A 14,065-nucleotide genomic window follows, 5' to 3' on the forward strand; every position below is an offset into this window, starting at 1 on the left:
CAGTGCTTAAAAACCGGCACTGATATTGCAGAGTAATAACGTCTCAGCCCTTGGTGTTCTATTATAATTGCAAAAGGTTACTCATAACGAAGAGTAAAACATTATCCTTCCGCGAGCAAGGATAAAATATAATCTATCCGTAATTGTTACCAAACCGCGGTTGAAAACTGTAAACCGATATCCCGTGTTTCTTGTTATACGTGTAAGCCTCGACGTTGAATATACGCCCACCTTATACCTTATAGGCTATACACACAATCTCTACGGAAGATCGTATCCTCCCATTATATTTTAATTTCTCCTCAACGATCCACGAAGCGCGCAATTAGTAACGGATATCTGCAAGAGGAATTACATCAGCTTCGTCAAAAGCTGCAGAAACTTGATGCGAAATAAGAAGAAGAATCATCCTTACACGCACAATATAAATAATATCAAGTCGCTGTAGCAAATTTCGTTGTCAGTCAAGAAGACGAAGATTAATGAAAAAAAATTCATTCCTTTCATTGAATACTGTAGCAATTTCAATTTGTTGTTTCGGGCGTCGGGACCGCGTCGATATAAGTTCGTGAGAAAATTCGGCAGCTCGGGAATTAGTACAGGAATGAGAGTTTGAGGTAAAAAATGGAGAAAAAATGGGTAAGGGGCGAAGGGGGGCGCAGCATTGTATTTAAACGAAAATGGAATAACGTGAGTCAGCTATTAGCGATCCGGGACAGAGAGTCGGACGCTGGTCATCGCGGGCGGATGGGTATGGCTGTACTCTGTAAGAGCGAATAACCTGCGCCCATCCATCCATCCGTCCATCCGTCCAACCACCCACACGGAATCGGTGGAAGGCGGCCCAACCCATGCGGCCATGGGTGCGGCCACTCCGGCTAATGCAGGGGTGCGCCTCTCTTTGGTATAAACCGGCGTAATAACGCCTTAAGTAATTGTACATCGCTACCTCGACGTTGTTTCGCATACCTACGACATAGACGCGGCGTTATGCCCGGTATGCCTTGTACATGCTGTATATCTATATATATATAGGGATTTTGGTAAATTTTCTTGCAGGGAAAACCTGGAAAACCGGAGTCTCGGGGTGTTTGCAAGGAATCATTATTGAAAACCTCGAATTGTCAGAGGATTTTCAATTTGTTCGTAAAAAAGACTGAAAGTATCACGTTTCTATCGCGGGAATTAGAAATGATTTTCTGAGGTCGAGAAAACAAATTGGTTTAACCTGACTTTTTTGTAGATTATATTTTTTCTTCCGTTCGAATTTAATTTGAATCGAATATAGAGTTAATAAGCTGAACGGTTTAGGTTTTTGTTACTTACGAGGACTGGGAATATGTCAGGGAAGACTAGGTTTTAAGTCCTGCCAAAACCTGGAAATGTTATGGAATTTTTGCCCTGAAAAGTTGTGGCTAGTCTGTCTCGGTAAAAATTTTCAGGGAACGTATATTGCAATTTTAGGGACAGTGAAATCAGATCGACATTGTCGAGGATTTAAAATATTGTGATACAACATTTTATCTTTCGGGGTTTTCAGGTATTCGATGATAATCTACAAATATATATTCAGGGTTCTTTTGTTGTTATAAGAAAAACGATGGAAATTAGATAGAAATGCGATGTTATAGAAAGGATTTGTTGAATTTACCAAATATCACAATCTAATGTGGTGATCAGAGTTTAAAAAAAAAAAAAATTGTTACAGACAGTGTCATTTGATTCAACAGAGAAAAAAGCAATCACAAGAATAAATTGCTTTGTCAATAACTGAGATCTAATTTACTTGCATCAGAAAAAAAATTTGTTTTTTTTGCTAAATTCGATGAAGTTGGAGATTTTTTTTTTTCATTTCCGAATGATATGAAGTCAGAAAAAATGAATATGTAGGATGTCAAAGCAGGGAATGATCATCAATTTTATACCTCGGCTTTGTGAATTTTTTCAAATTCTACGTTCTGAAATACGTGTTCACGTCTTTGGAAAGTCGGTTACATACACGCGACTGATTTACATTCGATCCCTGTCCATAAAAATCTTTAATTTTTCGGTCTATTTCCACATTTTTCTTCTGCTCCTTTTCACATTTTTGGGCTATACCTGCAGTGCGCGCGTGTCAACGTGTTAATAAAGGTTATACGGACTCGGCCCTAAGTGCCAGCAAACAAGGGCGAGGCGATCATCTGCTTGTAGTCACGCACTCACGCACACGCCTCTAACGACACGCGTAATCAAACACTGCGTGAACGGTCCAGGAGGCGGAGAATCGATCTGTCTCTTCGATGACCGTTCAATTTTGTAGAATATTCCCGTACGAAAGTTATTGAAAAACGCGAAGTGTGAGAAAATATTTGACTTCAGCTATTCCCGAAATTTTTATTCATACTGTATCACGTGTGTAACAAAAGTAAAACTTTCTGAATTCCAAAAATTAACCCACTCGACTCGAGCATAACGCGTGACTTGTAATATAAATAAATTAGCCATACACACACAATAGAATTCACGTTACATTATTCTAATTGCAATTTTTTCCCGACCACATTTTCATAATTATTTTTTTTTTTTTTTACTGTTTAAATTATGGCGGCTGGTTAAAAGAATTAATGATTTAGGAAAACGCAGCTTGTATAAACGCGGTTTAAATTCGCATTAGACTATATATGGTGTAATGGTTGTGCGGCCGCGTTATCTAACAGACTGTATTGATTTTTTTTTTTACCCAACTGCATTATATACCCGCTTGTACAACTGTGGGTGTACAACATAACAGTAAAAGAGCCTTAGAGTCTGTGGAGTCGGATACTACAATAATGAAATATCGATCGCGCGGTGAAATAAAAAATTCGAAAATCTTGATTTCCCCTACCGAAGTTATAACGCCGACATTCCAAGTGTGATTTTTGTGTTCCTAGGGTGCGATAAAGTCGAGAGAAGATTGGATCAATAAACTTCAAAGATAAAAGAAAATTTTCACAAAATTGCTGTCGAAAAACTTTGACTTTCGGTATGGGAATCGCCGTAGGCTTTATACGCGTCAACAAACTTCTTTATATTGTTTTTAAGTAATCATCGTAGTGTAACGCGATTATCGAATTAGCCTATTGTTTCGACAGATTTTTTTGAAAAAAAAAAAATGTGTAAATTTCAAAAACAAAACTAAAGCTTCCATAGCAAGATAAAGAATGGCATGAAGAAATTCGTTGTGTGGAAATTTGAAACGGATAGCTGGGAAACTCTTCCTTTGAGAGTATCCACCGTTTTGAAAAACCACGTTTCGAGAAAACCGTTAGGAAAAATGTAAGAAAAAAATGTACGTTTAATAATTAATTTATAATTTGTTCTTCGCGAGTGTTCTGACTTGACATTAAAAAATCAGACTGATCAGCGTATTTTAACCGTCGAAAAAATACATCACGAAATTTAGCTATTTTTCGACCCGTTACACTAGGATGATCCCTTAAGGATCCCCGAAAGCCAGCAGAACCCCATCGGATACAATACACGTAGGCGTAAGTGTAAGCCAGTGTACCTACAGGACTCGTTTGTATCGGCATCTGCATCCATCAAACAGGATCTCTGCCTGCGTGAATATACTATATAACATAAACGTTGAACAAGAAAATGTTGAGTTTCTTCGCCTAACTCCCAGAAGACAATTGAAAAGTTATACAAAATTTTCAATTGAATTGTATTGTATACTATATTTAGATAAACGATCCGCTGTGTTTATTACTTGTTATTTGGAAATTTTGACAAGATCAGGAGATAGAATTATTTTTCTTTATTGTTTCTGTTCTTTCTTCTTTCTTCTTCTTCGTAGTTTAGTTCTTGTTTGGTATACAAAATACGACGTGTACAACTTTTGACGCAAACTTTTCGAAGAAAGAGAAATAGGGAGAGCGTGGCAGAGTAATAAAAAAATAAATAAATAAATAAATAAAAAAAAAAGAAAAGAAAAGTACTTAGATGTAATAAAGTTTTACGAGAACGTTTCATCGTTGTTTATTTTCCCTAATTGAATATATACAGCTTATAGCTGTAACACAGCTGCGTTCGCAACTTGTTTACGTATATCGCCTGTAACGTGTAAAATGACATAGATATCTATAAGGAGGATGAAAATTAGCATGCAAATCCTGTCTAACGGCAGCTTCTTGCCGTTACACTATATCTAGATTCTGAACTACGGTTCTTGTATACGTATATATATATATATATGTACACCCTGTGCGGTAAATAACGAATTAACAGCGATGCATCGCTGCATGCACAGACAGATCAAGCTTCGTTGCATGTGAAAGTTGTTGTAGCTAATAGGCAACGATATCGTCCCACGCAGCTACGGTCATCCGCGCGATAAAATAAGAAGCGGTGCTACCTATAATTCATCAGTGTCCGAGTTATTACGCGGTAACTAATTTATGGAATCAGCTGATCTCACATCTCAATCTAAAGGCATCGCCGATGACTTCGATATGCTGAGTATGGAGTTTCCACACATGGGAAAAGTAGCGAAACACATTTGCAGATTGGACATTATTGGTAAACATAGACTTGAATGGAATCAAATTAAAAACTTTCGACGATTGTTACGGAGTCAGTAGCTTAATCGCCTCGAACTTTCTGCGTGTCTGTATCTATAAAATATTTTACCCATTTGCATTGTATTCAAAATTGATTTCTTTTTTTTTTTTTTTTTAGAGTTATTCCATTCATCCCAGCGTCGTCTTGCACTGCGGTATGGATATATTATCATTTTACAAAGGTTGAAAACTCACATCTTATTGGTAGATTAATAATGGTATCTAGATTCATTCGCACAGCGATCCTTTATATTCGGGAAAAAATGGTAACAGAAGTCAATCGAGTCTCCATCATGAATGAGCGAAATGTTGAACTTCGAGCTACTTTTGGTTTTATTGAAAAATCATGAATAAATGAGGTTAATGTGTTTCGAAAGTGCAAAGATAGAACGTTAATCAAAATACCATGTAACTGTGATAACGTAAATGAACAATCGGTTCCCTTCCGTTCCCACTTCTGTAACGAAGTCCATAACGTACGTGTCAGTTATTGACACATGTAGACCTAATTATTCACCCTTTCATTTTCCAATATTATAAATTTGATGGCGCAAATTTTTAATTCCTCGACAACTAAAATCAATTGCTACAAGGCTAGGCACTAGAAATTTATTTTTTAGTAAATAATTTTAGAAGAATGGATCAAACAGATACAACCAATACAGTTCAACAATTGGGAAAGGATCAATAACTGGTAGACTTATCTTACCTGAAAAAATGACAAACTTTGGACAATTGGCAAGTTGAAATTGCGCGTTAAAAAAAAAATTGAAGAGAAATCACTCGCAAATTAATTTATCCATGCACAATTTCACCGAGATGTTCACGCGATTTATAAGCCGTGTCACGGCTGACGCGTGCTGCATAGGCTATAGTCGAGGTTTGCACAATGTGATAGGAGGAGGAACAGCCGCCCCGGCACGATGTTGTACATAAATACCGGCGAGCGTCCGAGGCTATAGATCACAACGACGTCACCCTGACAATTAATTACTGTCATTACCGCATCGCGCCGCACGTATAACGTTCAAGCTTTCAACTTTCAATAAAATTTGACAAAAGTTCGTTTATTCGTTCATTCGTTCGTTCGTTCTCTCAACGCGGAGTAATTAAAAGCCCCTGTATACAGACCGCGTCAAGTGCTACTGGTGAAACTTAAATTTATTCATCCCACAGGATATACGTTCTGCGAGTTTGAACGTCGCGAAAAATTGAGCTGCGCCTTTGACCCATCAAAGATAATATATGATATGATCATTGTCGGAATTAAGGAGTTAAATATTGGACAGAGTGAGTAACTGACGGTCGAATGGTCTAACGCGCATGCGCTAAAATTTTAGAGCAAAAGCAGCTGTTTTGTCAGGCTGACCAACCGTCATAAGTTCAGATTCGTGGATTCTTTAGCTAAAAATGTAATACTGGAGCGACAAAAAAATCGCACGTAACTTTCTAAAAAACGAAAATTTAGGTTTTGATATACTTTTCAATTTTACCATAGAAAAAACTGAGGAAAACATTTTTCTCAAGCTGACGGATTAATTTTCGGCGGCTAAAAAATAACCGTAAAACAGCCGTGTTCAAAAGTACGTACGGAGGGTAAAAAAACAATGATAGAGAAGTTTCTAAAAAAGTAAAATGAAGGTAAATTTGTGCTCTTTAAAACAACGCTTGCTATAATTGATTATCTTTATTTTTGAGTCCGCTATCCAACTTTTAGTGCGACAAGAAATTCCGACTCGTGTACCCAAACTTTTGGCCGGCAGTGTACGTAACCTTGAAAATGTTGGTCATCCTGACGAAAGAACTGCTTTTTTTTTTCTCTATAATTTTAGCGCACGCGCGTTAGATCATTCGACCGTTAGCTAATCACTTTGTACAGTACCAGGAGTTGTTTGTTTTTAATGAAATTAACCATACCCATAGCACTGCAAAATGCAGCTTCGATCGCCAATTTCGCTGTTTGATAGAAAACTCCCGGTACGTCGGTGCGAATGGCAAGTGGCAAGAGGAAGGGGGCAAGTTTTATTGCGTTATCGTCCAAATTCGAACCTAATTATTACAGAGAGTTCCCCGTGTTGTGGATGAGGGGAGGGTGACGTACCGGCCTTATAGCTGACATTAATCTTGATTAGAGGAAAGTGGAAGGCGTGCAGCGTTAGAAGGGTCGGTCGGTCGCCGTTTCATTTATATCAATAATAGATATATCTTCAAATTGAATATAGCCCCCTGCCGTCATGCAAGGGCTGACTTTCTTTATTAATCCGAGATGATACGCTTTGGTGCGAGAGTAGATAAAGCGTATCCGCAACCCGTGAAATAAATAAAGAAGAATATAATAAAAAGCAAGAGAATCGGACTGGTCGAAAGTTTCTTTCAATTTTTTTTTGGCTTGCTTTTTTGCTCCAATTTTTCCCTCCTCCTCTCTTTCCTCCAGCTTAAAATCGCGCTTGAATCAACAGAGTAGGCGAGAAAATAACGAGCCTTATATGAGTCAACTCATCGACATTGCTAAAACTGCGCGGTTACTCGAGGCCACGTCGTCGATTAGGAATCCTCAGATCTGTTACGTGTGTATAACAGAAATATCGTTACAATTTTTTATGTAGAGAAACTTAATGAATTCATATTTGACGGAGAAGAATTTCACCGTCCAATATGATTTTGGAAAGTGTTCATAGCGCTTTGTTTCTCTCTGCGAGAGGAACGGGTTATACATATAGCCGACGCACCTGCATGCCGCTTTGTTTGATTCAATTCGTGCGATAATTGCCCGTTTCACGCGGCCTAACGAGCCTGGTACAGAGTGAATTCAACTTGAATTCAACGTGGGGTATAAATGAAAGGGGGGGGGGGGGGGGGGGCGGTAGGTGAAAGAGGAAAAACGAAACGAGGGAAAACACACGAGACCCCCTATCCGCTTTGCTCCAGCGAGTCGGGTGGATTAAACCTGCTGAAGTCTCTCTCTCTCTCTCTCTCTCTCTCTCTCTTTCTCTCTAGTCGGCACTGACGCAGATTAAATGCCCAACTGTTGAGCAGATCGCGAATGATATCGCGAAGGAGACGACAAAAGTGGAATACGGATGGCTTACGACGCGACGGGCCAAAATCTGCATCGTGATTCAAAGTACGTAGCTCAAAAATCTCGGAGGAAGCTGTTTGATGATTTTCCAAGTGTCGTGCCACCGAAGTGGCACAACGACGCCGTAAAAACAAGGAGCCATCAACCCGAGGACCGACTGTAGCTCTTTTCACTTTCATACTCAGACTCGGAGGGTTTCTTTTCCCGACATGCGGGCGTTTCGAGTCGCTTGTTACCCCGGCACCTGACCGCCTGACACGACGGTACGCATCGGATGGCCTCGTCAACGCCGTCGTTCAATCTGTATGGTAATACGTACCCCGCAGGCCCGGGTTTTAGGACCCCGAAAAGATTCCCGGGTCAAAGAGACTGTCGTCAAGTTATCGCCCCGACGATTGACCCCCTAAACGAGGACCGTTTGTCGTTTTTGACGAGCGTCAAGCGCTGCGAAGGGAGAGTGAGAGGATAAGGAGCCGCCTTTTCTCCGACGCTCGAACATCGCCTGCACAAATGTCGCAGGAAATCACCATCGGAGATAGCTAAGAGTAGAACTTCTCACCGAGGCCAGAAGGACATGCTCGTACGCGTGAGCGATCGACTCTGATCCCCTTGTCGTGGAGACCAGAAGAAGGGACCCGGGAGGAGGATGTAATCGCACATCTGAAGTGAAGCGTGACCGAATTCAGTACCCACGGATCATCGGGACATCGTTGCAACGTTTAATATTTATGAACCGAACCTTAGTGGAAACGATACTACGCTTCGGCCGCTTGTTTGCCGTGCAATTATCCTTGGAATCGGTAGCCCGTTACGCTGGTTAATAACGCCCAGTTTCCTGGGGCCGTGGGCGCTCCTTTTCTGCAGGCATGCAGGAACGACGACAACGCTGATGGCCTCTGTGGCCCGTATAAACGTCTACCAGACCTCTTCCCCTCCCTCCAACCCCGCCATTGTGACAATCTACTCCTCGCCCTCCTCGTCGAGCGGAGTGTGTCGTCTAAGAACCTCCCGGAAATGGATGACCGCCGGACGAATTTCCGCCGGTTAAAACGTACCCGGTTTTATACCACCCCCTGTAGCGGTGCCATTATGATGCCTTACACATGTTTCGGTAGAAGCGAAGGGTGATTTTCTCGTGGGAATCCGGGAGAGGATCGCGTCTCTCGTCGGCGAAAATGACTCCGGAGTTTCCGTCGCCGATGATTCGACAGTCCGGAACGGTTACAGAGCCAATGCAACCGCGAGCTGCTCGCGACGAAACACTAGAATTGGAATGGTCCGAGAGGTTGGAGGCTATTAGGTATGGTTTAATAAAAGGAATTGGTACGGAATTGAATTAGAGTATATAGAGCGGGCGGTGGCCGGGGGTTACCGCAGAGAAAATAGGCATTAATTGAATCATGACACAATTACCGACCGATCGGAGTTGCGCGTGTGTGCGTTACAGAGGCTGTCCGGCACACGCGGGCAGACCGACTCGAATCTGGAGACGAGGGTGGCGGCGGTCGTGTTATGTGTGCGTATATAACCGAATGGCCAGTCAGCCAATCATCGGCGAACCCACACCCGCGACATTCTACATACCTACATCTGCGTTTGTGTGTGCCAGCCGAGAAGCGGCCGGAGGAGAGAGACGGACAGAGTCTGGCCTCGACGGCGTTGTGTTTCTCGCTGAACCTATCTATTGATCGAAGCTGTGGGAGCCCAAAGTCACTGCCGACTGGCGTCAACCGGGTTTCGTGTCTCGTCTTTTCCTGCCCCACTATCCGTCCAACGCGTATTCCTGCCGTTCCGCGACGCGGTCTATGCCTTTCCCAAAATCACCCCGATCCTCCGTAATCAACGGTCCAAACCACCTTGCACCTGACCTCGAAATCCCCGGAAAAGTCGTAACTTTACTTCCTTCCCACTGTGCCGAGGATTCGAGTCTTGACCTTCTCCAACACCGGACTCTACCGAAGGATCGGGAACGATCAAGTTATGAATAAACAAGCTGCTTCGTCGAAAGTTTTAATATAGCTCTGAGCGTCGGCGGCGAGAGGAACTTGGATGAACAACTACCAGGTTGTCATCCGATATTGCATGTATTCGAACGATAGGTGAACAAAAACGGAAATTGTAAAGAGAAAACAGGCGATCCTGGACATCGTCGGGGTTTTTAGATCCGGGGATCAAGTCCGGAAGAGGTTTCGACTCTTCGACGATGATTTCGTGGACGGTATCCGCGGTGAAATCGGGGTGAGAACGCTAATGGCTCCCGGACGTCGCATCGCTTCGCGGCCAGTAGAGCCCGTTTTCCGGCTGAAGTCCTGGCGACTATCCCCAGCGAGTCCGATACGTCACGTAACCCGATAATCCGAACGATCCGAGCTATTCGAAGCCCGTCAAGTCCGGAATGACGTATGCCTAGATAGGTTATACGTGTCACATACGAGAGAGTCGGTGAGTCCTGGACGGAGTAACTTAGCAACGCTTCAACGTGCAACAGCGGGGGGTTGGGTCGAGAGTATCAACGTTTGAATTAAAATTCGACTCGTTGATGTTCGTCATCGTCACGACCGTCATCGTCGTCTCAACTGACGCAGAGAGGCCGTTGTGAACGAGGTACGGGCGGCTACTTCCGCCGCGGAGGAATTGTCCGGATCAATGTAAGTCGCTGGTGGCATCCGTGCCGGCGCCTAGCAACAGGGAAAGCCTTTGGCTAAGGCCAGGCTGCGAACCGCGGTGAAAGAGAGGCTTGTGGCTCGGCGACTCATTGTCAGTTTGAGTGAAGAGCGGTGGAGCCAACCCCCCGAAATTGGCGCCGAATCGCGAGGTGCGAGGCACAAAAATCATGCGGAAGCCTCGAACCGACCAAACGGGGTGTCGATTCTCATCGGGCTGCGTTGTGGGTAACCTACGGGTTATGAGATCGCGATGCTGATCTAATGCCGATTGATGGGACGAGGCGCGGTTAACTCTCGATCAATTATACCGAGTTTGTTGAATCGAGAATCGAGGATGGGTGTACGTGGGTAGGAAGGAAATTGTTTCGACCCTGACCAGAGGAGAAGACACTGGTCGATTACGCAACGCGATAAACGGTACAATATACGCCGGTGTAATTAATCGATCCCAATTAGCGATGGATTCCCGAAACTCGAGAATGAGACAACAGCCGCTGAGGGGATGTAAAAAGTTCGGTCCCACCCACGCAGCGGCGGAACATCTCGATATGGACTCCGGGCTGTGACGAGGCGAATTGGCACTGCTTTTTGCGACGGTGATCCAGGGCGTATAAATTGAAGACGACGGGCGTGATCTTCGGCAGGGAAAGACGAGACGCGCTCGGTCTAGCACGACGACGACAACGAGCCTGCAAATCGTCCTCCTAAACGCACCTGGTGGGGCTCGCCGATCAAAGTATAAGAAGATGTCGCAGCCGGAACAGAACAACAGTATGCCGTACGAGCGTGAGATGTCGACCTCGAAGAGCAGCTCGCTGTTGCGCCTGAATCAGGAGGCCCGCGAATGGCCGGACCACGAAACGGACTCGGAGATAAGCGAGAACGAGTTCATAACCAAGGGCGCTTTCCTCCTGACGCCGAGCCACGAGCTCAGCATGGACAAGGCAGCGACCATCTGCGAGAAGATGAACTTTCGGTGAGCCGATCGATTCGTAACAGCGTTCAATCAATCCGTAACACGAACCGTCGCTAATCCGTTTCAGTGGCGCCTTTTCCCTGACCAAAACGGCGACTGGTATACTGTTCAAGTTCAGCAGCATCGACGACTTCCAAGCGGTCTTCAAAAAGGGATTCCACAAGGTGACCGGCGCCAGGTTCTACAAGAAGGTGAGTGAGCGGCGTCGGCTTTAGGCGCCCGTTTCATTTCCTATGTCTGCGTAATTTCCTACCGAGACAAGTAAAGATCAGCTTCCAAACGAACGTACGAAGGTGGCGATACCCTGTCGACCGGCCAAGATATTCACCGTCTACGTTCTCGATGTGCCGGAAGAAGTACCGGAGGACGACATAAGGCACGCGCTCTACAAGTATCGCTCGATCGTCGAGGTTACCAGACTGCCGTTGAACACCGGAAACGTTCGTGAGTCGATCATACAGTCCGCGTCCGGAAAGTGTGTTCGGTAACTCCGTTTATACCGTTTGCCAATTCCAGTCAAGGCCATAAACGACAAGATCAAAAGCGAGACCCAGAACTCGAACGAGGCCCCGACCATCTACACGGGTCCTCCGGTGATCCGAGTCACCCTGGCCAACGTCGATGAAACCTCGATGCTGCTGAGCCGCGGTCTCGATTTTTACGGTGCGACCTACTTCCCCACGGAAACTCCTCATCCGGCCTCTCAGCCCTTCGCAAAATTCAGGAACAACAGGTAGGCATGTGATGTAATGATAACGCTGAGAGCGTAAGCGACGTTATCGATTAACGGTCAAGCCGATTCGCGGCTAGAGAGACGACGATGGAGTTTTGTTTGTGCAACCACTTTGGTTTTCAGATGGGCCGACGTCGCCTCACCGGGTACCGGTCAGCGAGTTCGAGACCTACTTCCGGTGTTCGACAACGCGGGTTTCAACAAATTACCACCGCCAACAAGCCGTACGATCAAACCGCCGAGGAACTAAACGATCGGAAGTTGCCAAAAATTGAAAGAGAAGTAAGCGAACCATTTAGACACAGAATCGATGAAAAGACGGTCTACAAAGATGATTTTTAAACAAAAAAAAAAAAAATATATACATATATGTAGAGAGATAGAGGATATTGGAAGGAAAATTTAACGGTTAGTTATTCGATAGCGGATATCAAGGAAATAGAGATGAAACATAGAAACTTTACGAAGAGAGTGAGAGATAAACGAAGAGGGGCATAGAACAAATCTTTGAGGTGGATGGAACTTGATCTACTTTGTCAGTCGCAATCCCGATGACAGCCCAGTTTTCGTCGTTGAACTTCGTCGTCCCACCGAGCTGTGACTGGAAAACGATTGATGACGCTGTAAGGGCTCGTGTTTTATTACACATGCATACCGGAGAACTTTGAACATCACCCGCGGTTATATATTTTCTCTCTGTTCTTTTCGCAATGGTGTTGCTTTCTCACCCTATTTTTTAAATTGTTTTGTTCGTTTTTTACTTGTTTTCTCATCGGATCTCGTTAACGTTCACTAGTTTAAAGAAACACACGCGCGAATTTGGAAAGAAAACGAAATGCAAAAAAAAAAAACGAACAATTAAAACGCAAAGTTGATGCTAACGACAAAGCTGAGAATTCGTTTGATCATTATAATAATATGACGATATAACAGCGAGGATAACGATAATCCTACCATTAATAATAATAATAATAATAATAATAATAATAATAACACCGATAACAGTCATCGCGAACGGATTCACAATAATCGAATAATCGAATAATGATTCTAATTCTGATACTTCGATCGTTTTTCGAATTCTGCGTATGTATATTTAAACGTCGTTATAACTTTTTGTTTTCAAACTTCTATCCGCATTTGATATATTTTTTGTTCCACATAATCATTCCTGAAATATTTTTCTATTATAACAGAATTTTTACCGACGCACACAAGATGCGGAAATAAGAAAAATGAATATCATGTGAAATAGACAAGCGATGCAATGTACGCTATACCGTTCAAACTGTTCCTATATGTATACACCGTGTAACATAAATATTACTACCTATATCTATCATATATACCCGATACTCGAGCGATCGATTGTGCAACCGATAATCAACGATCACATTATTATACATATACATTTATAACGATTTACCTCTCTTTATTATACATATATATATATATTATATATAAATAATAAGACAACGGCTTGAATATGATAACGTATACATGTCGTCGATACATTACGAATATAATAATCATGTCTGTAATTTAAACGTTGCATGCGAAATAAACGACCTTAATCGTATAATGATGATCGTTACCCGGAGAAAGTTCTTTGTCGTTAATTGATACTAGCGAGAATTTATAAAACGATGATAGACTTGCAGATTTTTCGCACAGTGATTGAGTTCGAAGAACTGCGCAATTGCGTATCAGAATAGATGAATTGGTAGTTTTTTAATTTCTCGACGAAGATGAAGATTTCGAAGCGTAAGGAAACGCCGATTCTTTCGGTAAAGACTCCGAGTGGACGTGAGGCGGGAATATTCGGATATAGAACGCGGGGTAAGCGACTCTCGAGTGCCATCGTGGCGGGTTGACGGGGCCGCTTGCGTTTCTAATCGCGGCGAAGTAATCTGCATTATTTCGACCGGCCGAAATTTGCCGCGGTTTTAGTCACAGCCATGGTTCCTGCGTTGAGAGAGAGAGAGAGAGAGAGAGAGAGACGAAGAAGAAGAAAAAGAAGACGAA

The 14,065-nt window shown here is 43.2% G+C and overlaps 1 protein-coding gene across 5 annotated transcripts; it reads left to right on the forward strand.

Moving 5' to 3' along the window:
- The first annotated feature begins 10,419 nt into the window (after positions 1–10,419).
- LOC124301804 (uncharacterized) lies at positions 10,420–13,377 on the forward strand. Of its 5 annotated transcripts, XM_046757236.1 has the most exons (6): positions 10,420–11,307; positions 11,375–11,498; positions 11,580–11,751; positions 11,824–12,040; positions 12,164–12,322; positions 12,465–13,377. In XM_046757236.1, the coding sequence occupies exons 1-5, from the start codon at positions 11,078–11,080 to the stop codon at positions 12,288–12,290; spliced, it is 870 nt and encodes a 289-aa protein (XP_046613192.1). In that variant the 5' UTR covers positions 10,420–11,077; the 3' UTR covers positions 12,291–12,322; positions 12,465–13,377. The 5 variants fall into 5 exon arrangements, with proteins under 5 accessions (XP_046613192.1, XP_046613190.1, XP_046613193.1 ...); XM_046757234.1 differs by having other exon boundaries at positions 10,425–11,307; positions 12,164–12,971; XM_046757237.1 differs by having other exon boundaries at positions 10,442–11,307; positions 11,601–11,751; positions 12,164–12,971.
- Positions 13,378–14,065: the final 688 nt, after the last annotated feature.

The sequence above is a fragment of the Neodiprion virginianus genome, chromosome 4 (assembly GCF_021901495.1).
Source record: "Neodiprion virginianus isolate iyNeoVirg1 chromosome 4, iyNeoVirg1.1, whole genome shotgun sequence".
Classification (NCBI taxonomy): domain Eukaryota; kingdom Metazoa; phylum Arthropoda; class Insecta; order Hymenoptera; family Diprionidae; genus Neodiprion; species Neodiprion virginianus.